Source organism: Neophocaena asiaeorientalis, unplaced genomic scaffold (assembly GCF_003031525.2).
Source record: "Neophocaena asiaeorientalis asiaeorientalis breed wild unplaced genomic scaffold, Neophocaena_asiaeorientalis_V1.1 scaffold240, whole genome shotgun sequence".
In the NCBI taxonomy this organism is placed as follows: Eukaryota; Metazoa; Chordata; class Mammalia; order Artiodactyla; family Phocoenidae; genus Neophocaena; species Neophocaena asiaeorientalis.
This window is the reverse complement of record NW_020185331.1, coordinates 6,588,033-6,614,215: the sequence shown is the minus strand read 5'-3', so window position 1 is coordinate 6,614,215 and position 26,183 is coordinate 6,588,033. Positions and strand designations below refer to the sequence as shown.

The following is a 26,183-nucleotide window of genomic DNA, read 5'->3' as shown; positions in this document are numbered from 1 at the left end:
GCAGCCGCTCCGCGGCATGTGGGATCTTCCCAGACCAGGGCACGAACCTGTGTCCCCTGCATTGGCAGGCAGACTCTTAACCACTGCGCCACCATGGAAGCCCTGAAATCTTTTTTTTTAAACAGCTGTATTGAAATTACCTTATATCCCACAAAATCCACCCGTGCAAAATGTATAATTCAATTGTTGTTAGTGTATTTACAGAGTCGTGCAGCCCCTTTGCAACAATCTAATTTTAGAACATTTCCATCACTCAAAAAAACCCTCCATGGCCATTAGCAGTCACTCCCATTCCCCCTTCCTTCTCCCCAGCCCCTGAATACCACAAATCTACTTTCTGTCTCTGTAAGTTTGCCTGATCTAGACACTAAAATTTCAGAAATCTTATCCAGCCTGCGCCTGGGGTGGGAGGAGGGAACCACAGCCAGGCTTCTGTCTGAATCCACTTTTTTCTCAGGAGGTTATTAGGGTTAGTGGATTCTATAACGGAGATCTGAGCCCTCAAACTAGCCCTGCACCTCTTGGGAAGCCTGACTCAATGTGGGGAGTGGGGAGATCCCTCCATCCACACACGAGGTTGGAGCATGATGGGCTGCCAGGTGAAACACCAGCAACCCAGAGCTCTCACTCATCCCTCCAACACTTCCAGTGGCTGCTATGTCCAGTGTACCGACCAGGCATTCAAAAAAAGCAAGCCCAACCCAGGCCTTGGCCTCAAGGAGTTTTCATCACTTGCTGACTTTTCAAATATTTAATTTTCCTAATCAGCAACTTGCTATGCTCCACCCAGGGAACTTTCTTTTTAAATTGGGTAGAATATTTGCTCTTGACATTTGTATCAAAAACAAACGAACCGAGAGCACGGCAGCATGTATCGTGCAGTGCAGGTGGGAAAGGGGCCCCAAACCAAGAGCCTCGTGGGTGAGAAGCCAGGGAAGGCTTCCGAGGGGCAGGGAACGAGGAAACCCTCTGCACTGACTCCACTTGTAAATTGTCACCTGCTCCTCCTTTCTGCAGAAGGGGGCACCAGCAACGGCTATGCTAAAACAGGCTCTCTTGGTGGAGGGAGCCGGCTGGAGAAACAGAGCCTGATGCATGGCAGCAGCGGCTACATAAACTCAAGTAGGTGCCTGCTGGTGTGAGGGCTGGGGAAGGGCAGATGGACAGGGAGAGAGAGAGGGTCCTGAATGGAGGGGGACCATTACCACTGCTTGCCACCCATTCCAAATACCCCAAAGAGCTGTGTAAAGGACACACATCCCACCAAAGGTGAGACTTTCGAATTACCCACATTTGAAGCCTACTTAAAATGGAATCAGTTATCATTCTGTCCCCCAATATAAATAACAATAATTAATTAAGAAGGCTTCCTGGGGAGTTGACTCCTTTTCCACTGAATTACTCTCTTTAAGCCATCTCTTTTAGAAAAGGGTGTGCATATCTGAGGGTTTACAGTTTGAATTAACAACAACAAAAGAAACGTAACGATTGGGTTACTGTGCTAAGGAAATCTGGTGACATATGAACCCACACTTTGTGCGTTTCCACTGGGCAAACATCCAACACAGGCCTAGTTGTTCCCAAAGAAGCATTCTTTCATGGTAGCTTTCAAACTGAAACAAAACAAAGCAGGGAAAACACACACACACACACACACACACACACACACACACACACACACACTACCGCTGAAGCCATTTTTAAAATCTTGGAATGACACTAAAGAAAAGACCCAAGACAGGCAAACAGCTGGGCTGACCAAGTGCAGCGCCTGCCCTTACCTCTCGAGGAATACTTCCACGTGGGGTTGTATTCTAGTCCACCCAGCAGTGCTCTACGATTGCAGGCCAGGTCCTCAAGAAACATCCCGCTTCTCCATTTCCATGCACTTTGGCCACAGACATAAAGGACCTCCCTACCTTCCAGTAGCAATAATTTCATCTCCCATTTCTGAGCAGCCGCGGGAATGCTGAGGGGTGGATCCTTTCAGACGTGCTCTCCTGAAGTCCTCTGGCCCCTCCATAGGGCCCTCCTTTATTAGGAGCAGTCTGTGTGCATTTAGTGGAACTGTATGTCAATCTGTGAAGTGCTCTGAGGGTCTGTGCTTTTTCCCCTCTTGTAGGTGGGAGCACACGAGGCAATGCCTCTACCTCCAGTTACAGGAGGGCCCCTGGTGAGTTGGCCTCCACTCTGCCCAACTCACCAGGCTCGACCTTTGAGAGAAAAACTCACGTCACCCGCCATGGAACATACGAAGGTACCGGTCCCACAGACTTTGAGAGAGAGCCACTCTCTTCCCTCAGTGACTTCTCTCATCCTTTGAAGACTGAAGCCTCAGCCACCTGTCTTCACCTGGGCCTTCCCACCTTTCTTTCCACTCTTGTTTCGGTTCTTTTATGGACTCAGGTTTCTTGGGGATTTTGTTGATTTATCGACCCCTCATTTATTCATTTATCCATTTAGTCACTTTTTTAGCTGGTATTTTATCAGATATCTACCAGGCGTTTAATGCCGTGCAGAATGCCTTGATGGATGCTTAAATGAATCAGACCTGGATCTTGTCTTCAAAGGGCCTAGAATCTAACAGACAAGTTAAGATGACAGATAAACTATAATGTAAAGTAGAAGGGGATTATCATTTCCAGTTGGGTCTTCAGGGAAGAGTCTATGTGGGAGGTGGCATCTGAGCTGGGCCTTCATGATGTGTAAGACCTTTACCCGATGGAGACCTGGCCTGTTCCAGGCTGCAGGAACAGCAGCACAGCGAAGACGGGAGTCCAGGGCTCAGGTACGAGCAGCAGTGGTACTTGTGTGAAGAGAGATGGAAAGACTCAGATTCGGTGCTAGGCCGAGATGTTTGGGCTTTATTCTGCACACAACGAGGAGCCACAGAGATTTCCGAGCAAAAGCGTCCATAATGTCTGTGGTCCAGGACTAGAACTCTGGTTGCCATGCTCAGGACAAATAGGGCGGGAAGAGGCTGAACACGGTGACAAGTTAGGAGGTGATCAGTAGTCTGGGGAGGGGAACCTTGGCCAGGACTGCGGTGGTAGCAATGGGAGCCGACAGGAGGACCTGGAGTGAAAGGTGTTGCAGAGCTGGAATTGACAGGCTTGTTAATTATTCAATTTTGGGGGGAAGGGAGAAAAAGGAGTCAGTGTTTCCACTGAGATTTCAGACACAGGTGGTTGGGTTCATTGTGGTGCCAACGACTGAAGCAGGGAAGCCAGGGGGAGGCCTCCCAGTGGATGAGTTCAGTTATTTTGTCCTAAAGTAGAGCTGCTGGCACAGCTTTCTGGTGGGGGTACCACGCAGGCAGTGGGACACACAGGACTCGAACTAAGGGGAGAAGTCAAGGCAAGACATCCGGTTTGGGGTTTTTCACAAGGAGTTGTTAGTAGAGGTTGGAAAACTGAAGGAGTTGGCCAGGGAAAGAGTTTAAAAGCAGAAGGGGGGCTTCCCTGGTTACGCAGTGGTTGAGAGTCCGCCTGCCGATGCAGGGGACACGGGTTCGTGCCCCGGTCTGGGAAGATCCCACATGCCGCGGAGCCTGCGCGTCCGGAGCCTGTGCTCCGCAACGGGAGAGGCCACGACAGTGAAAGGCCCACGTAATGCAAAAAAAAAGCAGAAGGGAGCATAGAAAGATAAAGTTGGGGGAAGATGGAGAAAGAAGAGCCAGATCACAGAAAGGAGGAGGAGTCAATGGTGACACCACTGAAGTCAGAGAGATAGAGAGAGAGAGAGGGAGGGAGGAAGCTCATGACCGAAAAGGAGAAGGCGAGAGGAAGACATCTGGGTCCTGCTCCTGAGGTTACTGGAGTTCCTGATGATCTGAAGAAACAGTTTTAGTGGAAAATAGACAAGCCAGGCGGCAAATGGGTCTAAGAGTGAATGGATATGGGTACCAATGATGGAGAAGCAGGATTAAGGATGGGTACCCCAGTAAAGGATTTTGACCCACGGCTGCTAGGGCTAAGGAGAGCCCCGAATCTCGGCCAGGTGGATGGGGTCACCACAGTGCTTCCTGCTGCTCTGCCGGCACGTGGGCTTGTCTCTTCATTTCACAAGGCCCACATCCGGGACGAGCTGCATGGAGTCAGAGAACCCCTGGTGCTGACAGCACGTTCATTTGATCAGAGCCGGTTCGCTGGTGTCAGCACTGCATAGGGCCAATGCAGTGGAGGACGTGAAAACAAAAAGGAAACGAAAACTTCCTGCTCTCCTTTGCTCAAACCTTGCCCCACCACAGTAGATCAGTGACCAGAAGCGAGTGCCGCAAGCACATCCACTGGGCGAATCCTGGGTGCTGAACACCCAGGCTGCAGAGCTTCAGAAGGGACCCACTCTCTGGGAAGCCATTTGGGCCTAAGGGGCCATTTGTACTAAGTGTTTTCTCCTCTCTCCAGGGAGCTCCAGCGGCAACTCTTCCCCTGAGTACCCTCGGAAGGAGTTTGGTATGTCCTATCCCTATCTTCTGTAGAAATGGTCAAACGTGCCTGGCGGGGATGGAGGGGGAGCGTCATGAGTTGAGCGGATTCTTCTCGAGGAGTCTGACCTCTGTTGACCCCTCTTCCCTGCTCTTTATCCTGAAGCATCTTAAGGGGACTGTCAGCCACGTTCGTTTGCTCGTGAAATGGCAAGTTATCCATACAAGGCTCAGGCTTGGACAGATAAGCCCTCAGGCCAGGCAACAGTCATAGGATTTTTCCTTCCACAGGACGAGACCTCCCTGCCAAGGGGAGCAGGGCTTAGAATGCGCAGATGTCAAACATCCCAGCACCTCCTCCAAAGCAGTCTCAAAGGGACACATTTTAACCAAATGAAACCCTAGGCTGTATCTTCTTCACATGACCTTAAATCTTTAGTCCACGTTCTTGGGTTCTCACTGTGCATGAATTTATGATACGATCATTGATTTTACAGTGATTATAATTTCATGCATTTATTTGCATACAGTGGGAAAACGAAGGCAGTCTCTACAGAAGACCTGGAAAGGGAAAGACCTGGCAGGCTTTCGATACAGTTGATCGGTGGGGTCAGCCAGTCCGAGTGGATCACGCGCCCAAACAATTTCCTTAGTTAACACTTAAGTGTGAGCCAACTTCACATTCATTGGCTAACTTAACACCCTAAATGCACCGAGGCTTACAAAACTTTCTCTGCCCTTTGGCTATGTGGGCATGATTTACTAAGCATCCACCGTACATTAAGGCTTCTATCTGGATATAGATGCACTATGAAAACAACCTCCACCTCCCACCCAAATAGGTCTTCCTCCATGTCACAAATATTTAGCATGCCACCTCTTATATGTGCCTAATATTACTTTCCTCTGTTTCTCAGCGTCTTCTTCAACCAGAGGACGGAGCCAAACACGAGGTGAGCTCTGTTGCTGGATTCAGTTCAGTTCATTCAACCAGTATTTTCTGAGCTGCTAACGTGTGTCCAGCTGTGAGCCAGGAAATGTGAGGTGTAAAGAATGAATAAGTCACGACTTCCACCCTCAAGGAGCCTGTAGCGTCTGGGCATCTTCCGCTGGCTCCATGAGGGTGGGAAGGGCAGATTTTGACAGCGACCTAGCAAGTACACGGAGTGGTTCGCACTGCTGTGGATTGTCTGAAGGTGCTGGCGTCACATCTGGTTTCGCACCCGGTCTCCTGGGTGACTTTAACAAGATGTGCTATAATTGCCTTTGTGCGGCAAAAAGTGAGCACAAGCCCTTCTTTTTCATCGTTCCAGGGGACAAAGGGCTCCCTGAGAGTTTTGCACTCTCCACAACTGCCTGTAGATAAGGCCCTAGGAGGGAATGTGTCCTGGAGAAAGCTGGCCTTGATATATCCGGTGAGGGTGGCAAGGAGCGTGTGAGGGCTATATGGAAGGCAGAATTCTTCACAGGCCCTGGGAGTTCTCAATGACCAGTCTAAACTTCCCAGGGGCCTGGTTGTATTGGAAACTGGAAAGTTAGACACACACCGACCGCCTACAACTTCAGGCTGATAGTCCGATAGAGGCCCATACTCCACCTGAAGCTAATAATGTGAAATCACCCACTTTCTGCCCTAAAGAGGCCAGAATGGCTAAGGAAACACTACAGGCTTTAGAATTGTCTTGCTATTGCGGAGTGGGCCCTGTGAGAGGGGCTGGTCATTGCCGATCGTGACGGAGTCTCGGGGCTCAGCCTGGCGTTTCTGCTCCAGGCACCTGGGAGGTTAGCTGTGGGCAAGCTAGGGGGTGGAGAGAAGACGCCTCTTTCTAAGCACTCTTCCTGGGCACACCTAGCTTTTCTGTTCCCAGGACACAGATTGCAGAGCAGCCCAAAAATAATCTGCCGCTCAGAGCTCAGTGTCAGGCACTGCGAGCCAGGCTCCCTCACTCACAGCGTCTCCATCTCTCCCCTGTACAGAGAGCGAGATCCGAGTTCGACTGCAGAGTGCATCCCCATCTACCCGATGTGAGTGCTCAGGTCTTGGGAAGGACCCAGGAATCCAGGGCTACTGCTGTGCGTGTGTGCGCGTGTGTGCGCGTGTCACTCCACCATAAGTGACATGTCTAAGGCCTTCTGTGATGGGGACTCCGGGCTGGGTGCAGGGAGTGAGGAGCTGTGAGTCAGTCATGGTCCCTGATGCTTCACAGTTCACAGACTAAGGGGAGACAATAAACCTACCAACCGTGACAGCTCTGGGAGCTGAGGGAGTGGGGGCCACAGGAGTCTCCCCGGGCTAGTCAGTCGCTTGAAGGGAGACTGAAGGGTGGGTCAGCTAGACTCAGCCAGATGAGAGGGCAGAGACACGGGAGGGAGGTTCGGTGCAGCTGAAGGAAAAAGAGCAGGAGGGGACGCAGTGGGGCTGGTGAAGCTTAGAGAAGGCTCAGAAGCAGAGTGTAAGAGTTTGAACTTTATCTCGAATGTCAAGGATTTCCCGGTCTCTGTCTGTTGACTGTGTTGGACTCCTGTTGTTTGCCGTTTTGAAATGAGCCCAAATGGGTGAGAGCCAAGTACAAAGACTAGGAGGAGAAAGATCTGGGTCGAGTGGCTCAGCAATCAGAGCCTGGGACTTGCCCAAAGAGCTCAGGGCCTGGGCTGGACTCCAGGCCTGATGCTGTCTCACCTGAGTCCTTCCAGGCTCGGGGTGCCTGAGCACAAAGGATGGAGCTCTCGGGAGAGGGGCTGCCTGGGCAGTCCTCCAGCAATGTTGTCTGAAGATGTCCTGTGCGGACGCCTCCCTCCCCTCTGTTGGCCACCTCAGGAGGCACGGGGTGCTCACTCCACTGAACCACCTCGCTACAGATTGTATCAGCCAGAGGGTCTTGCAATTAACCCACAGGAGAGCAGTGTAATATTTAAGAGTTATGGGCCACAAATTCCTTTTGACACTACAGAGCATACAAGGTCAGGGACCCAACACCTGAGGCATCCTGTACCCGGGATGAGACCACTGTTGAAGCATTTGTTTCAAGGGGTCTGGTGCTCCAACTGTCCTGGGTGTAAATGTTCCAGGATGACAGTGTCTTCCAGCCACAGAATCTTCCCTGTGCTGTCTGATGAGGTCTAATTAGGAAATATGTACTGAGAACTTTGACCGCCTTGTAGAGGCACTCTATTTATGCAGCCACTAATATTAATCGGTGCTATAAATTGACAAAAGGCAAAAATTATAAGGCTATAATTAATCGGTGCTATAAATTGACAAAAGGCAAAAATTATAAGGCTAGCGAAAAATGTCCCGGCGGGTGAGGTGGATGCTTCATCCTCCCTAGTATTCAGAGTGCCGCGAATGTTCCTCCCACTGCACTTGGACTCAGGAAGGGATCCTGGGCCTGATGGAAAAGTGGAGGATTCCTTTACAGGGACGGAATTGGATGACGTCAAGCGTTTGCTCAAGGGAAGCCGATCAGCAAGCGTGAGCCCCACCCGGAATTCCTCTAACACACTCCCCATCCCCAAGAAAGGCACCGTGGAGACCAAACTGGTGACAGCGAGCTCCCAGTCAGGTAAGCCCCACAGCCCCGATCTGCTGTGGAAGGAAGGGAACAAGGTGGCAGATGTGTCCGCGCAGGGCTTTCAGGCCGTGGCAGAGACTTCACAAAACCCTGAGCATTGCTCTTCCTGCAGCGTGAGAATGTGGGCTGCATCCTTCTCACCCCCGTCTGGTCAACCATTCTATGTGCTGGCTATAGTCCGGCTCTAGAGCCTAGAGATTCTCTCCCAGGAGATTCTTGACATGTCCTGGGAATGTGTTGGCCAGGTTCCCTGAATGAAGACTACTGGGGAAAGTTGCAGTGTTTTCTATCATTCACTCATTCATCCAATGAACATTTATTATATGCCAAGCACCGGACACTGAGGAAAGACAGTGAGCAGGATGGACACGGCCACTGCCCGGGTGGATGTGAGGGCCTCTGGGGGGAGTCAAGCAGGATGAATGTAGCTCAGCATTCGTATATCACGTGCCTACCAAGGGCAAGGTCTCTGGGGGGAGATGAGGAAAGAAGCCAGTTCTGCTATGAGGTGAAGCTTTCCTCTCATTCACTACTGAAGAAAAACCATCTTGAGATAGTGATCTTGTGTTGTTCAATATAAAACCAAAACCTCAGGGTACTTTGTGACCTGAGTGGCTAACTCCCTCTCAGATGAGAAATAGGCAGAATTGACTTCAGACTTGAAGAAGTACCCATAGCCCCTCTTGGGGGCAGAGTGCCCCTTGGGTCTGGTTGGCACATGGGAATGTTTAAGGAGGGTTCAACCGGAGAAGGCTGCCACCCATGCGGCGTGGCCTTGGGACGGAGGGCTTCCCTACCTGTGCTGCTGTCTGCCTGGAATTCTCCTGTAAGGGAGTCTCGGGTCCATGGCATCTTTGAAGGTGGAGTCAGCAACAGAGGGAGAGAGAGACCGTTGGTGGGGACAATGCACCAGGAGGTGGCAAAGGGGGCTTAGCAGGAGAAATGGGTGGACCGCAGAACAAAATTTACCTACCTCAGATTTCACCAAGAGTCAACAAGAATTTCTAACCCAAGAGGTCAGGTTTTCACCAGCTCTGAGATTTCCAACAGAAGTGATATGATCAACTGTCCCAGTTCACCTCAGACTGAGGGGGTTGCCAGGGCATGGGATCTTCAAGGCTAAAACCAGGAAAGTCCTGGCAAACCAAGCCCACTGGATCCCCCCAGTACAGAGAGGGTTTGTCTCTCACTGGGGTGTGGTCGGGCATGTCTGTTTCCAGTGTTCGGCACCTATGACACAACCATCCTGGATGCCAACCTTCCCTCCCACATGTGGTCCTCCACACTGCCGGCAGGGTCCTCCATGGGCACCTATCACAACAACATCACAGCCCAGAGCTCATCCCTCCTCAACACCAATGCCTATTCTGCAGGATCAGGTACGTGGCTTGCAGTGCACACCCCCTCCCAGTCCTAAGCCCTCCACGCCTTATGATGGAGCTGAATGACCCCTCCAGCATTTGCCATCCCCAAGGCTTCTTAGAGGGGCTTTCTGTGGCTAAGCATCCCAAGATTTTTCCACTGGAACTTCAATTCAACTTCTATGGCATTTCCTCTGGTGGGTCCCCTATGGAAAGGACTACATGGTACAGTGTATCCAAAAAAAAATGTAATGGGAAAGAACATGAAAACAAATGTAAGGAACCTGGTTTCACTCCATGTGGATTAACTGTGTGACCTTAAGAGGTCATTTAACTTCTCTGGGCTTAAAGTGCCTTCTCTGTAAAATGGTCACTAACAAGAGGGGCTTAGCTGGAACTGATGTCCACTCAAACCCCACCGACCTGTGACCGCCCATTGGCTGTTATGACCCAAGGCACACCACACACTAATGGTTGGTTCCGTGCTGCAAAGCAAGAGCCCAGGTTTTTCCTAAAAACAGAAATGTAACACAATGCAGTGCTGGCCTTTCTTCCTGTGCTTCTTTGCCCCTGTTCTGTGTGGACGTCCTCTCACCAGCCTTCTTCTTCCCCCACAGTCTTTGGAGTTCCCAACAACATGGCCTCCAGCTCCCCAGCTCTGCAGCCTGGAATCAGCACCAGCTCCTCAGGTCGGTGCTTGCCAGCTTGAAACAAACAGGGATGCTCTTGCCTAGTGAGGACAATGGAATGGTTTGTAGGGAGGATGTTCTTCCTGACCGAGAGCATGAGGACTTCCTCCACGCCCATGGCAACGTGGAACCAGCAGCCAAGGAGCTGCGTTAGAAGGCACAGAGCCTCCCCTCCATAAGAGACTGGGCTCAGTCCCAGAGGGAAAGGGCTAAGGGGGAGGGCGCCGGAGACCACACTTCCGTGCTTAATTCTGCTCTGGTCTCCTTACTTAATGGGAGAGGTGGAGAGATGGAAATAAAGGGGCCAAGTGAGGCAGAGCTCAGGACATTTTCAGGTGGAAAGCATTGTTAATTTAGAAAGAGCTTAACTTCACATCTTTTTATAAATATCGCAGTTCCTTGGGGGCTCAATAATGTTACTGCTTAACGTCCAAGGCAAACATAGGATCATTTTAAAGAAGGATGTGTGCACTCTAGTTCCACATACATCGTAATAGCCTATACGTGAATAAGTGATCCGCCCACAACTTTTGTTAAAGCAATCTGCCTCCTCTCTGTGAGATCATGACTAATAAATACGGTGATGTGGGCCTCCCTTATTTCCTTGGCTGGTATTCTTGGCTTCTGATTTTAACACCTCCAATTGACTAGAGTCCCACAAGCCCAGAAGACACCAGCTTCATGCTTTGTTCCTCCTGCCTTTGCTATTCAATCAATACTTTGCAAAGTCCTGACTGAGGAGGGCAGGCAAAGGGGATCCTTGATCTTGATCCTTGATCATGCTGGATCCATGATCTTGTGCCCCAAACTCTAGACAGGATGGAATAAGAGAAGCTGTTACCTGGGGAGGAATGAGCTTCTGCACATTGTTAAAAACAAACAAATAACCAGCCTTTGAAATCGTAATGGGGGCGAGGGGAGTTTTGTGTGTTTGAACCAAGAAAAGAAAGGAGGAAAACTAGGGTCCTGCCCAGTCAGTGCTTCTTAGCCTCCACTGTGTCTGTATCCACAGTTCCCACACTGTACACCACGGCACCCAAGGGTCCTGCAGGGAAGGGAACCCCTGGGATATTTAAAATTTTTGAGGCATACAGCAACAGACCCTATGCGAACTACTGCTATTAAGTTGTATGAACATAACTACTCAATAAATGGAGCTTAGTAACTTTTGCCTGGGGTAGGGAGGTGGGGTATTAAAAACATTGCCACGTCAGTGAGAGTGTGGGAACTGAGAATGTCCGGGATCTCTGTCATATACAAAGGCATTACTTGTGAAAATGGTTTGGGGAGCTCCTGGGACTGGCTGCCTTAACCTGGGGGAACCTCATCTATGTACCTGCACTCACCTGTCCTCAATTCCTCTCACAGTGTTTGGCATGCAGAACAATCTGGCCCCCAGTTCACCCGCCCTGTCCCATGGCATGGCCACCACCTCCACAGGTCCGTAACTGGGGTTTGGAGCCTAGGGGATGGGAAATAACGCCTCTTTGCGGCTATAACTCACAATAGCCCTTTTCAACAAGGGAATTAGAGGGGCAAAAATGTCCCTAAAAATCAATCGACCTTTCCCACCAAAGAAACAACCCTCCACACCTCGACCCGGAGATGCCAAGCTGAATCGTGCTGGCACAGACATGAGTGGGAGCCTGTGCTGGGGGGGGCTCCTGTATATCCCCATGTCTCACTGCTGTCCTTGACAGCCCACTGTCACCGCAAGTCAATCATCTGGCTGACTTTATAGTGCACCTGGCGGGGTGGGGGACAGAAGAGGTGGGAGCCTCAGCCTTTGAACTCAACTTGCTTCCTGTTAAGTTGGAGTAGAAAGTCTAAGACACATGAAACGTCTGGGGGATCCTGTTAGCATGAATCAAGCTGTGCAGAGCAGGTGTTAGCTGAAGGAATTCAGAAGGGAAGGAGATGTGGGAGGGTCTGGGAGGACTTCACGGGGGAGGTGGCCTTTGGAATGGTCCTCCAAGGATGGGGATTATATCATAGACGTTTTCATCTAAACTCACTGCTGCCCCCAAGGTGGGAGAGAGTTGATTCCATTATCCATTATTATTCTGTTCATTATTATCGGGTTGGCCAAAAGTTCGTCCAGGATGCTACCGAAAACCCGAATGAACTTTGTGGCCGACCCAGTATCTTCCTCTCGCCTGGGGAGGCTGCCTGTCTGCCAGGGCGGGTCAGGCTGCTTCCACCCAGCGTGGAGCTGCCCTCCTATGCTGGCTCTGCTCATCCATAGGTTCCCCTCTTGCAGCGTATGGTGTGAAGAAAAACATGCCCCAGAGCCCTGCCGTTGTGAGCACTGGGGTGTCCACCTCCACAGGTGAGTGCTGTCCCCAGCTGCTGGGGGCAGGCTGGCACACAGGAAGAGCTGTTTCTGAGTGACACATGGCAGGAGGGGACATAACCCATTGGTGGTCTGAGGTCTGCAAATGGGACTCACCCCACGGGCCTCTTGGTTGTTTTCAGGAGTGGGCAGGTGGGTATGCCCCTTACCTTACCTTGGCCTTCCTGTCCCAGAGGGCCAGGAAGCTCCGCACCTGCCCAGGGTCAGGCACTCACACCCCAGCCCCCACCCTTGTTGGAAGCCCCTGGCCTGGTTACTGGTTACCCATCACAAGGGCCAGGGCGCCCCCCAGAATCTGCTGCACCCTCCCTCCTTCCCGTGGAATCCATCAACTTAGGCTGCCACGAGTCACGTGTCCATCTCTCCCGTTGCTCTGATTCTGGTGCGTTTCCCTCCATTCAACAACTCATTCATTCAAAAGCTGTTTACTGAGCACCTGCTTTGTGTGAGACCGTGTTCTGAGTTCCCGGATTACAGACATAGGCAAGGAGGCTAGATTCCTGCCCTCACCAGGCTGACAGTTCCAGTGGAGGAGGCAGATAACAAGTGGAAAAAGGATACAAGATAGTTACAGGAAATGACACATAATTGAAGGGCCGACATAATGGGGTGGTAGAGACAGGCCTGTGTGTACGCTGGGCGGAGTGGTCAGGAAAAGCGCCCCCAGGCTGCAAACACTTGAGACCTGCAGTTAAAAATGAACCCACCCAGTTGATTAAAGAAAGGCCTGCCTGACACAGCAACTTTTGACCATTCACTGAAGACCCTGTAATGTTCAGGTGGGGGGCAGCCCCTCAGGCCAGCCCCCAGCACTTCTGACATTGACCCGACCTCCTGATGGCCAGGCCCAGCTAGGCAGGGGAGGGTGTCTCTGGTCCCCAAGATGCTTCTTAGTAACCACGGCGAGCAAGAGCAGATGACCCTCCGACACACCCACTAACCCTTTCTTTTCCTCCACCCTCCTCCCCTTCCTCTTCTCCTTCTTCTGGTCATTTCTTCCCTCTTCCTCTCCCTCCACGTTTTCCATCCTCCTCACCCACTTCTTTCCTCTCCAGCCGGCACCACAAGTGTCCAGAACAATGACCTCTTGCACAAGGACTGTAAATTCCTGATCCTGGAGAAAGACAACACACCTGCCAAGAAGGAGATGGAGCTGCTGATCATGACCAAGGACAGCGGGAAGGTCTTCACCGCCTCCCCCGCCAGTGTCACTGCAAGTACGTGGGAGCCCACGAGACTTGGGTTTTGGAAGAAGGACAAACAGCGTAGACCAATGTCCTAGCAAGATGGTTTGAGACATTTGAATGATGAAACCACAGTCATCCCATTCAAATGGAAAATGGCTGACAAATAGGGTGTCCCAGGGTCTGCCTTGAATGCAGACAAGTCAGGGAAAGTCCAGCAAAGAGCTCCCAGAGTGTCTTTGGGCAATAATAAGTCTCCTAACCACAGGCCCAGACTGGGGGGATTAACCCCGGGAAAGCAGGCCCTCTTCCTACCAGGCTAACTTCTACCTCCACAAGCGGGAAAGGATGTGGGGTGGCGGGAGCGGGGAGACAGTATCCGGCATCACTGTGGGCTGCGCGCACAGCTTCTTTTTCAGAGGACACCCTGAGACAGGAAAAGCAAGCCGCACACAACACTGACACCTACCTAATGTCAGAAGCTAATGGTAAGAGCAAATCTGATGGCTGTCCGCTTTGACTCCGGCCAATCCATCTGTCATTTATTTGTCTCCCAAGACCTCAGTACTCTGCGTGTGGTCCTGGACCAGCAGCACCTGTGAGACCTGGGAGCGCGTTAGAAATGCAGAATCCTGGGCCCTAGCCCAGACCTGCTGTGTCGGAGGTTGCATTTTAACAAGCTCCCCTGTTGATTCTCGTGTGCTAATTATAGAAGCAAAGTGTTCTCATGGTACATCTAAAGTCCACAGTGGTATTTTTTTCTCACCTTACTTGTCCTCCGTAATTCTCAGAGCTAATAGAAAAAGTCTTTTCAAAGCACTTGCTAGCTTTATTTTTTTTCTTCCCAAATACCTGGATTCTGTCTTGGATAACCACATTTCTTCACTGCTCTGCTTCCTATGTATCTCTCCAAATCACTGATTTTAAGGAGGTCAGTAAAGGAAGGGAAAAGTTAAGTCACAGAACAGTTTTTTTTAATGCAGATGACATCAGTTATAGTCCTCTCAAGGTTGGAAGCCAAGTCTTCTAAGTTAGCAGTTCCTTACATTTTAGGGGTGGAGGTGGGGTTTGGAGCCAAAAGATCCTTTGCAGAATCTGGTGAAAGCTATAAACAGTTTTCCCAGAAAATTCCACACATGCCCACAAACTCAGTGGTCAGACAGCATCCAGGACTCATGATCTGCTCTCCTCCAAGCCCATCTTTGCCTTTCTGTTCCCTCCACCCCAGGTTAGGAACCTGTGTGCAGTCTTGTAACCAAGAAATCAAGAGTCATTTCTCACAGGCACATTTATTATTTGAATGCCATGGTCATTCCTAACACGGTCCTCCAAAGAATGTCTCGGACCTTAGAGGTGGAAGGTCACAAGAAGGTTATGACACTGTGCTTTTTCCCACTGTGACTTGTTTGCCAAGCCGTGTCTTCAACAATGTGATTGTTGCAAATATGAGATCTGTGAGGACTTAGTTAATAGATGTTCCTGCACATGCACATGGCTGTTCCACAAGGTCCCTGGGGGCACATCTACTTCAAGCCCTGTCCCAAGTCCACGCACAGGCTGGACTGGACTGGGCTCCTGCAGTTGAAAGGCTCAGTCAAAACATGTATTCTCGGTGTTTGTATTTCAGGAGACGTGAAGACCGTGTCCGCAAAGGGCAAGGCCGCCTCTGCCGGTGAGTAAGACCTGGGCCGTGCAGTGACTGGAGCGGAAAGGGCTGGTTATGGTGAATGGAATAGATAACGGCCTCCTAGCCTGGAGCCAGGGCGTGCATGAGCCACCCAACTCTACAGATCTTCCCCAAAAGCCTTCAGTGGGAGCGGGGTGGAGGGCAGGAGAGGGGCTGGCTGGGGGCTGGAGGAGGGCTGCTGAAGGAGCTTAGCTCAGGAGATGTGCTTATGGGCCACACTGCCCCTGCTGGGTGCCCATTGTCTGCCCTTAGCTGCAGAGTCTGCCAACATGGCAGGAGCAGCACAGCAAGGCTACTGTTGTGTCTTACAAACGCCTCCCCTCCCCCCACCCACACGGGCTGCAAGGTGACACTAAGACCGCACACTTCTCCAGTCCTTTACACTTTCCTCACTTGCTCCCATAATCTTGTGAGAGAAACAGATCAAGGGGTATCAGCCCATTTTAGATACTAAAAACTAAAAACACTTTCACTGAAACTAAAAAATAAATAAAAATAAAAAGCTTCCTGACCACCCCTTAAGAGCTGAGTGCAGTTCTAGGCACTGTGGGGATTACAAAGAAAGAGCCATGTGAACTGAGACATGAAGAAGAGAATTATTCAGCTTTGGGCATAATAAAATGCAGGAGGTTGTAGCAGATCCACATTCATAACCGAGAATTTTAAGCCTGGTCGTATCTGCTAATTACACTACATGCCTTATTTCATTCAACATCCATCTCATGAAGAAAGGTCGGCTTTGAACTCTGTTTTCTAAAAAATGAAACAGAGAGGTTAAGTGACTTTCTCTGGGTCACACAGCTCAAGGCCAGGATTGTCAGACCTCCACTCTTCGCCAGCCACAGCCCTGTGTTTTTTCCAGGAGCCACACAGGAACCTGAAAGCCCCACTCACATTCACTCAGGCCCACAGGAAGGCACCAAAAGTTGGAGAATTTGGAGGGAAGAGGGCAAGAGCTGCCTGCATTCACCTTACCCTTGCCCTCTCTTCCACAGACTTCTACGGCTACAACCGCCACCGTGGGGGCGGCAGTAGCAGCGGCAGGGGCGCCGGCAGCGGGGGCTCCGGTGGAGGCGGCAAGGGCTCGTGGGGGGCAGTGCCAGCCTGGTGCCCCTGCGGCTCCTGCTGCAGCTGGTGGAAATGGCTGCTGGGCCTGCTCCTCACCTGGCTGCTGCTCCTGGGGCTGCTCTTTGGCCTCATCGCTCTGGGTATGTGGTGACGGCAGCCCCGCTGCCTGTTCCGAAGGGCGAGAATCAGTGAATGTCCCAAGCGTCAGGGGCCAAGGGTCCCGAGATCATGGGTGCAGACCCCATGTTACTGCAGATGAGAAAACTGGGCCTCCAGGAGGCATCTGGCCAAGGTCCCATGGCTGCTCCGTGGCTGAGCTGGGACTCTAAGGCAGCTCCTCGGTCCTGGCCCTGGGCCCCAACCCCGTGGCGTCCTGCTCTAAGCGCCTGGCTGCCCTTAACAATCAGGCCAAGCCTTTCATAACCTTTTTACTTTCCACGTTCTGTTGGCGCTCACACCAGCTCCCTGGGAGAGAGGGCCAGCTTTGTGACCGTCTCAGGTGATGGCCAGGCGTCTCCAAGGCTCGGTTCCGAATTTGAGTAGCTCATCCTGCTGGTAGCCACGACAGACTGTCTCCCCCAAAATATGCCAACAAAATGTCCCCATGGCATGAAGAAGCCGCCACGGACTCCAGAGCCCCCTTTTCAGGCTCCCCTGGAAGCTTGGAAGGCACTGGCTCGGGGGCCCCTGTGCTGACACTGCCTCCGTTGTGTCCATTTCAGCCGAGGAGGTGAGGAACCTGAAAGCGCGTGTGGACGAGCTGGAGAAGGTCAGGAGCAGCGTACTGCTTTACAGCAAGAAGATGGAGAGGACCAGCCAGGACTCCGTGCAGGGTGTCGCGCCGAGGCTGGGCGAGGGTGTCGGCAAATCTGGGCTTGACGGCTACAGTCAAGAAGACCTATGGCAATTCATGAGGGGCAAGCTGATGGCAGAACAGGAAAACGGTGAGCACATCGCCAGGCAAAGGGCCAATGGCTCCCGGTCCCGGCTCCTGTATGTGGAATGGTACCCATTTAGGGCACTCTCAAGCTCCCCTCATTCAGCCCTCTTGACAGCCCTGGGAGGGAGGGAGGGAGGGAGGACCCGTATTGCTATCCTGTTTTACAGCTAGTAAAACTCAGACCTGGGGAGAATTGCCCATGATCAAGATCACACAACCTGCACACTTTAGAATCAGATTGCTAGTCCTAGCCTCTGTTTCTTCTTACTATACCACGGTGATCCCCTTCAAATGTGTGTGTGTGTGTGTGTATGTGTGTGTGACGCAGAAGTTGTGCGGCTAACTCAGGCTTTGCTGTCTCTTGTAGGAAATCTCCGAGGAAGCCCTGGCCCTAAAGGTATCACAGTGGATGGAGCCCTTTCCCTGCTCTCATTTCCTGCACTTGGAGCTGGGTTTTCTGGGAGGATCAGAAAACTTCTCTTTTTTCCAAATTGAAGGATGAGCAGTGGAAAGATCTTACAGAATCTGTTGGGAGGGTTGAGAATTGGCTGTACAGTCAGAATATCTTAGAATGAGAAGGGAACTAAGGCATCATCTAAGAGAGGCCGAGTGAAGTGCCCGAGAGACGCAGACGGACACTGCGAGGAAGCTACACCACACGCCAGCTCACCTTGAAATGCCATTTACACGCTGTCGGCTGGCCTTAAGATACTAGGAGAGAATGGCCCTTGGGTTCTCACCCCATCTCACAGTTTTCATGTCTTTCTGATTTTAGGTGACATGGGAAGTCAAGGCCCTAAAGGTAAACAAAACCTGGAAAACTTTACCTTAAATATTAGTGAGGGTTGACAGTTTGAAGCAATCAGCAAGTGTCAGAAAACGCACCTCCCACTCCCCTGGCCACGTCCCCTTGTAGAAAGCTCTGCACACCCTCGGGCTTTTGGGACCTGGGGGCTTCATGACAGAGCAAGGCTACATCTCTGGGGCAGCACGGTGGCGCTGGCCCCTTCTCAGGGGTTCCCACGCCAGGGACCCTGAGGAGGCCTGCATCCAGGGCCTGCATCTCCCCCAGCTGCAAAGGGCAGCCTGCGGACCTGCTACTGCACAACCCCTGGGGAGATGTCGAGAAATACAGATTCCTGGGCTCTGCCAGGAATCAGATGCTCTAGGGATGGACCCCCTCCCCCCAGGTTAATTCTGATGAACCAGGTCAGGGATCACCGATCCAGGTGAGAAGCCTGCTCTCAGGGGTTTTAGCCCAGGTAGGCTGGGAATAAAAGCCACCAGTCAGGAATGGAGCACCTGCGGGGGGCGGGGGGGGCGGGGGGGAATTCAGTAGGACCAACACCACCTGCCTTCAGGGGAAGTAGGGGCGTCTGGCAGGGAGACAGGACATAGTCACAGGAAAAGGTGCCCCTCAGTGTTGGTTAGCTGGGGTACAGTCACCTGCTAACTTGGGTAGCACAGTGTCGCTGTAGGAAACTGATACATGTCCTCAGAAAAATGGTCTGACAATCACTGGGACAGGCCTAGGGGTGGCAGGAAGATCTTTCCAATCCCAGTGACCACAGAAGTGCCCCTCGATCTAGCTGAGTGGGATCCTTAAGATTTGGGGTATGTAGGAATTGCCGGAAGATTCTGGGCTCTACTCCCAGAGCCTCTGAGGAGCAGGTGTGGGTGGGGCCGTGAGCCTGTGGCCTGGATCAACCCCGGGTGGTTCTGAGGCCAGGGCTGCACAGACCATTCTGAGAATCACTATTGGGAATGACAGGGTCACCCCTCTCTCCTTCCCAGGGGATCCCGGTGCAGGAATTGGGGTTCCTCCACTTGGTGGCCCTCAACTTCAGGATTCCCTGCCCCGACACGCACACCCTGGGTCACCACCTCAGCCCCCCTTCCTCAAGGCTCCAGCTTGCAGGTCCCACACCCCTCCTGACTATAATATAGGATGCCCAGTCAAATGTGAATTACATATAAACACTAAATCACTTGTCACTATAAGTAAAAGTTTATTCAATGTTTTCCTGCAATTCAAACTTAACCGAGAGTCCCGTATTTTTACTTAACCGAGAGTCCCGTATTTTTCCTTAACTAATTTGGCGATCCCACCTGAATTGCACTGGTGGCTCCTTAGGTGACCGGCCTGAGTCCTCTGGCTGACTTTTTTCTCTCTGTTCCCACAGGAGATCGAGGGTTCCCTGGAACTCCAGGTGCGTAGCCTCTGATGGTTCTGCTGAGGTTGAAGGCTGCCCGGTCCTTGCTCCTGGGGTTTGGGAGGAAAGCAGGGCTGAGCTATTCTTGTGTGTCCACAGGTATCCCTGGGCCCTTGGGCCACCAAGGTCCGGAGGGACCAAAGGGACAAAAAGGCAGCGTGGGTGAGAACCGCTTTTCTGTTCACTTATTCCCTCATTCCCTCATTCACTCATTCATTCAGTAAATGTTCGTTAAGTGCCTGCTGTGTGCCAGACCCTGTTTTAGGTGCTGGGGAGGTGTGGTGAACAAAACAAAACCCTTGCCTACTTTTGGGTGGAGATAAACAATAGACATGATAAATAAGTGAAGTACACAGAGGGAGGAAGTGGCTCGTGAAATGGGAACACAGAGCCCAGTGGAGCCTTGGGAGGGCTGAGGGGTAATTGAAAATAGGACCGGCAGGGAAGGCCTTGCTGAGAAGGTGCCATTTGAGCAAAGAAGTGAAAGTGGGGCGAGAGCCAGGCCTGAGGACATCTGGGGGAACCCTCTAGGCAGAGGGAGCAGCTACACGCCCTGGGGCAATAGTGTGTGCCCGTGGGTCCAGGAGCTTGGGGGGGAACAGGAGGAATGGGGGCGGGTGCTGGAGCCCACTAAGAAGGCAGAGAGTCGGCAGGGAGGGACCTTGGAGGCCTTGCAAGGGTTCAGCTTTTACTCCCAGTGAGTAGAGAAGCCATTTGCAGGTTGGGGCAGAAATGGGACACGATCCACTTGCCTTTTCAAACTCTCTGACTTCTGCTTTGAGTCTGGGCTACAGGAGAGAGAGAGAGGTAGGGAGTTGGGTGTGGACGCTCCAGGCAGGTGTCCCGCCAGCGAGGTGCTGCCTGGGGCATCCTTCGCAGCCCTAACTGAGATGGACATTCCTGTCTTTAGGAGAGCCTGGCATGGAGGGACCCATGGGCCAGAGAGGGCGAGAAGGCCCCATGGGGCCTCGCGGTGAACCAGGGCCTCCTGGGTTTGGAGAGAAAGGAGACAGAGGTAAGAGGTGATTCCTTCACCAGGAGGGTTAGCTGCGTCCACACTTCCTTCTTACATCATTCTCCCTCCCTCTGTCTTTTACTAGCATTAGTGGAGCACCTGCCTTGAGCCAGGGGCTGTGCTGGGCCCTGAAGAGACTGTGGTCTAATGAGGGGGCGTGGGCTGTGCTGTGCATTCAAGCCTGGGGCTAAGACCCCTGCAGTCTGAGTCCACAGAACATGGTCACAGGGAGAAATGATTTTCCCGGGAGGGGGTGGGGACGAGTCAGGGCTGAGGTGGAGAGCTCAGGGCAGGGCCTGAAGGAAGGCAGAGTGGCGTGCCTGCCCTGGAGCCTCTCATGACTGGAAGGAGGCGGGGAAAGCTTCAGACACAAGCCCAGCCCTGGAGGGAGCTGGGAAGATGTTGCATTAGATACTTAACCGTGAGCCTGCGTTCATCAGGGGAAATGAAGCACAGACACCAGAAATCCTCTCAAGGCCAAAAGATTCACTCTCTCTTAAAAATATTGCTCTACCAGGCAACAAATACTTATTGAGCACCTACTGAGTGCCAGACTTCATGGAATATAGACTCTGGAGGTAGAAACTGAAGGTGTTTTGCTGATTCTTGGCCTCATGGGGGCCCCAGTGGATCAGAGACCACTGGCAGGGTGGGAAGTGTTCCCTCCACCCTGCAAATGACACCACTGGGCTGGGTGGGCAACCAAACTGGGGTACTCTCTCAAAGTGCTTATTTCTCCCCAGGGGATGCTGGTCAACCGGGCATTCAAGGCCCACCTGGTGTCCCAGGTTCTGTGGGTCCCAAAGGTAAGTCAGGTACCCAGACGGTACCCAAGTTTGCCACAACCAGGATGGATCTCAGAGATCCAGGCGCTGGGATCCCAGATGGTCCTAACCCACGGTCCCAGGCCTGTGTGGGGTCGACGGGCCCACAGAGGTCCCCCCACAAAGAAATCCCTGGGCATCAGGATCGGAGCTGTATTTTTGGCTTTGTGGTGGATTTGGGAGTCATGTTTCCATCTCTCTTTTTTTATTTTTTCCGGTATGTGGGCCTCTCACTGCTGTGGCCTCTCCCGTTGCGGAGCACAGGCTCTGGACGCGCAGGCTCAGCGGCCATGGCTCACAGGCCCAGCCACTCCGTGGCATGTGGGATCCTCCCGGACCGGGGCACGAACCCGTGTCCCCTGCATCGGCAGGCGGAGTCTCAACCACTGCGCCACCAGGAAAACCCTCCATCTCTCTTTGATGGCCCTGTTATGTGGCCCCTAAGTGGGGGGATGGACCTAGAAATCAGAAGTCAGACAATTTCCTTGCTGGCTAGGGCCGAGATGCAAACGTTTGAGAGCAATATGTCTGGACAAGCCAGGCAAATGGGGCCTTCTCACAGCGTGATGCCCATCTGGTCCACTCTCCGCCCTGCCCCTGCCCCTACCCCAGCTCAAATGTTTGACCGGGAAGGAGCAAAGGGTCTCTTGATCCCAGCAGCTACAGTTTCCTGCCTAAGGAGGACTTTGCACTGGGATCACTCCTGGACCCACTGGCTCTGGGGTCCTGGTGTGCACACGCAGCCCTCACCTGGGGGTGCGTGCCCCACCCCTTCCACCTGCCACTCACCATGGGGTCAGTCTCCCTGGCCTGTACCCGACCCATCTGATCATCGTTGTCGTGTTGTCCTCCTCAGGTTCCAGCGGTCTTCCTGGCCCACAGGGTCCCCCAGGTTAGTAGCCTTCTTCTCATAAATAGATGCTATTTCTGGGGTAAAGAGAGGATGTTAAATGGAGAAACAAACATTTTTAAAGCAAAAGAAGCAATTATAAAGAGAGCCTCTAAGAGACACAAAACTCACATCTGCACGTGTGTCCCCTGCGGCTGAGGCTGGTACCGATGGGTCCCCTGAGATCTGTTCTGACCCGACTTGGGGCACGAGGCCCTCCAGCAGCTTCAGCAGCAGGCAGCTCCCAGCCTGCCTTGATCTGAGCAAAGCGCCTGCCTCACCTGGTCCCCTGTGGGCCAGAGCTTGTCCCGCTGTCCTGGGAGTCTCGAGCTGCAGCCCACTCTGTGATGCCGGCCAACGTCTCTGCCAGGGTCCCATGAGGGGTCCTCATCCCCGGGCCTGGTAATCTCAGGGACAAGGAACCTGCACCAGGATGATGTAGCAGGGACATGGGGAGAAGTCTGTGAACAGCAGCCCTTGACTTTTACTCCAGGGAGTGTGTGTGCCTATGTGTGTGTGTACATTTGTGTGCCAGATAGATGTGTGTACGTGTTGTGTGTCGTGTGCATGTCCATCCCTTCCAAAGCTGGGGACACTCATCCACCCATGTGGTTTCCTCTGTGTGCAGGCTCTGTAGGTCGCCAAGGGCTCCGAGGTGAAGTGGGACTCCCTGGCATCAAAGGTAAGCTGGGGGAAGGGGTTAGAGGGAGGGGACATCACCTTGTAGATGCCACTCACTTAAGAAGGAGGTCTGGGGGACTTCCCTGGCTGTCCAGTGGTTAAGACTCCATGCTTCCAACGCAGGGGGCACGGGTCAAACCCTGGTCAGAGAACTAAGATCCCGCATGCTGTGTGGTACAGCCAAAAAAAAAGGAGGAGGTCTGGGGGGACAGGGTCTGGTGGACATGCCAACAGCCTGTGCAGGCCAACAGGTGCATGAGGGGAAGGGGCAGTCAGGACTGTGGAGGAGCCTGTCTTCAGACACAGACTCTGCCCCTTGTTGGTCGTCCCTACCAAGGCTTTTCACACTAAGGTGTCCATTTCCTTTTCAGGTGACAAAGGACCTATGGGACCACCAGGACCCAAAGGTATGCTTCTCCTGCTGCTGCCCAGACAACACCACAGCCTGCCGACTCCTGGGAACCCAGATGTGACCCCTGTCCTGGTGTCCAAAAACCCATATGACTTGGCTCCTGGACCCTGGGGCTGGGAGGGATCTGAGATTCTAGTCGAACCTCTCAGGGAAACTGAGGCACAAAGAGGAGAAACAGTACCAGCGTCACAATGCTCGGGGTGGCCCTCGGGGTGGCATCGATGCAACACTGAGGCTTCTCCCCTCTAGTGTGGTCCCCCTCTTGCCCACAGCACCCACTGGTGTGACAGCAGGGCCTGGGTCAGTTTGTGGGTGGGCCCTGACCCAGCAGAGATCTATCTAGTGTGCCTTTTGGGCTGTGTTAATGCTGAGTTCTTGCCAACACTCAGCTGACAGCAGCTTACAGGTGCAGTGGGAACCGTTCTGCAGCCCGGGGTCCCTCTTACTGGGTGAGATTCTTTTCCTTGCTTCTGACTGACGCTTGTTTCCTCCACACCCCCTCACCCCTGCCCCATTTTTATTTTAGGTGACCAGGGTGAGAAAGGACCCCGAGGCCTCACAGGTCAGTCCCACACAGGAATCTACTGTGATCCACTAAAGACTTTTTGTAAATACATTGGGTACTGGAGATGGGGGGAAAAATACAGAAGTAGGAGACAGAATCTCTGTCTAAAACCTTCAGGGGACTTGCAATCTAGAAAAAAGCAGGACAAGATAAAATAAAGCACTGAATGGAGTATAAGCCAGCATCAACATGTATGGTCCAGACAGTAAATGTTTGGGGCAGAAAAGGGAGCTTGTGATTATCTCTGATTCTTTTGAAGAGTTGAGTTGGGAAAATTAAGCTCTTCCCTAAGTGGCAGAAAGTTTGCCCTACTTGTATCCACTTACCTCCTGCCAACTTGCGTGATTAAAAAGGAATTTGACAGTACTAGTGCTTTGGCTACAAGGGCCAGCTTTCTGTTGCCAAGGAAATAAGACTCATACACAGGCCTCTTCAGACCAGGCGTGGCCTCTGGGCCAGTCCGTGCCTACTGCCGGGGGTGGGAGGCCTGACTTTAGAATCAAAGCTGACGCTGTGTCTCCAGCCTCTGGTTGGCACACCAAGCTCCTCTGGTTGGGGAGGTGGCAGGCTTGGGGGTGGCCAGGAGGGTAGAGTGTTCTACCACTGTCAAGCTCCTCCAAACACCTAGTCCATTTCCTTTGCAGGCGAGCCCGGCTTGAAAGGTTTACCTGGTGCTGTGGGCGAGCCCGGGCCTAAAGGAGCAATGGGTGAGTGTCTCACAGCAGCAGACACCATGGGTCTGCCCCGCCACCGTCATCATCATGGCCCTAGAGTTGAGATTCTCCTAGAGCTGCATCTCCCATTCTCTAATCTACCCACCCCTGGTAGAGGCTCCATTTACAGGCTGTTCCTGGATCTGGGCATCCCTCTTGGGGCTCAGAGAGCTGCTGCCGTCTCTAACAGTTTCTTACTGCTCTGGAGGGGCTTGGCAGGATATGGTCCATCTGCCCCGGTTCCTGCCTCTAAGACCCTCAGGCCCTTGGGGAGGAGAAACAAGGGCTGAGGTTCTTTGGAACCCACAGAATTCCAGGCACAGCCCTGATACTCCAGGGTTCAGCCCTTTGGCTGACCCTTACTGAGGGACCTGTCAGCCAGGACAAGGAAGACCCCACACGGGGCCAGGCATTTGACACCACATCCCAGAAGGGTCTAAGCCCCACCAAAGGAGATGTGGTGCATTCATGATCTCATTCATTAACAAAGTGCTAGGAAGCGCTGATGGCGTGCAGGATGCTGTGCTGGGCGAGTAAGATGCTTTACCTCCCTCGAGGGGAGATAAAGCTTGTGTGAGATGACAAGGGCCATGAAAGGTACAGGGTGCTATGCGGAAACAGTAGAGAGAGAAGTTTCTTCCAACCAGAAGGATGAAGGAGATGCCTTTTCAGATGGTTCTAAAAAGTAAAGAAGATTTTAATCACATCAATTTAGAAAATGCCACGCAGAGACATGAGTGAGGAAAGACAAAGAGGTGGGAAAAAGCAGGTGGGAAGAGCTGGCCCCGGAAGGACATCACTGTGGATGGAGGTTAGGGTGATGCCTACAGCAGAGGAGACAAGATCTTGGAGAATCTTGACCTCCAGGACCTGGGCCAAATGAGGCCGACGTGTACTGAGCATCTGGTGTGTGTGAGTTCTGTGCCATCGGTGCGGGAGATGCAGTGGGGGCCGTGGAACAGTTCTCAGCAGGAGAAGAGGCATTACTGGTTTAGGAGGAGAGGGCAGGAAAGCTTCACCCTGCAGGTGTGACAACGACAGGGCTTCTTCCACGTCTGATGGCTGCAGGAGGGGATGCATGGGTGCCCCACCTAGGAGACAGCTTGTGAGGCTATAATGCAGTGGAGGGAGGGAGTCCCAGAGTAGCTCCCAGAGTCACTGATGAACTTGCATCTGCTTTCCTAGGACAAGCTGGCCCCGACGGACACCAAGGCCCAAGAGGTTGGTCACTCAGCTGCTCTCCTCACTCCCCCGGCCCGCCACTGCCCCCCCTGCCCACGTCCCAGTGCTCAGCCCCCAGCCCCCCCATCACAAGGCCAGAGGGCATACATCACAGGGAGGTGTGCAAGGTCCCGGTCTCATCCCCCTCCTCCCTTCCACCTGCCAGCAAGTTACTCAGTAAAACCCCAAGAGACCATTGGCTCCGATGCGTTGGCTGGTCAGCTTGCCTAAAAGGCAAACGTTTCCACGTTGGTCATGCTTTCTCTAGGGGAACAAGGTCTTCCAGGGATGCCCGGAATCCGGGGCTTACCAGGACCTTCTGGAGACCCAGGAAAGCCAGGTAACAGAGTGGGAAGCGGGAGCTGGCCAT

At 52.6% G+C, this 26,183-nt stretch overlaps 1 protein-coding gene across 1 annotated transcript in view; it reads left to right on the top strand.

Moving 5' to 3' along the window:
- Positions 1–26,183, top strand: part of COL17A1 (collagen type XVII alpha 1 chain) — a 44,003-nt gene that overhangs the window by 2,239 nt on the left and 15,581 nt on the right. The window contains exons 3-30 of the mRNA XM_024734954.1: positions 1,018–1,122; positions 2,123–2,257; positions 4,407–4,454; positions 5,344–5,379; positions 6,404–6,451; positions 7,846–7,989; positions 9,219–9,377; positions 9,977–10,048; positions 11,417–11,488; positions 12,309–12,377; positions 13,457–13,618; positions 13,993–14,073; positions 15,213–15,257; positions 16,268–16,480; positions 17,063–17,284; positions 17,648–17,677; positions 18,056–18,082; positions 19,464–19,490; positions 19,593–19,655; positions 20,404–20,508; positions 21,252–21,314; positions 22,189–22,224; positions 22,850–22,903; positions 23,274–23,309; positions 23,841–23,876; positions 24,524–24,586; positions 25,778–25,813; positions 26,082–26,153. Of these exons, the coding sequence (XP_024590722.1) occupies positions 1,018–1,122; positions 2,123–2,257; positions 4,407–4,454; positions 5,344–5,379; positions 6,404–6,451; positions 7,846–7,989; positions 9,219–9,377; positions 9,977–10,048; positions 11,417–11,488; positions 12,309–12,377; positions 13,457–13,618; positions 13,993–14,073; positions 15,213–15,257; positions 16,268–16,480; positions 17,063–17,284; positions 17,648–17,677; positions 18,056–18,082; positions 19,464–19,490; positions 19,593–19,655; positions 20,404–20,508; positions 21,252–21,314; positions 22,189–22,224; positions 22,850–22,903; positions 23,274–23,309; positions 23,841–23,876; positions 24,524–24,586; positions 25,778–25,813; positions 26,082–26,153 (2,259 nt within the window). The remainder of the gene's footprint in view (positions 1–1,017; positions 1,123–2,122; positions 2,258–4,406; positions 4,455–5,343; positions 5,380–6,403; positions 6,452–7,845; positions 7,990–9,218; positions 9,378–9,976; positions 10,049–11,416; positions 11,489–12,308; positions 12,378–13,456; positions 13,619–13,992; positions 14,074–15,212; positions 15,258–16,267; positions 16,481–17,062; positions 17,285–17,647; positions 17,678–18,055; positions 18,083–19,463; positions 19,491–19,592; positions 19,656–20,403; positions 20,509–21,251; positions 21,315–22,188; positions 22,225–22,849; positions 22,904–23,273; positions 23,310–23,840; positions 23,877–24,523; positions 24,587–25,777; positions 25,814–26,081; positions 26,154–26,183) is intronic.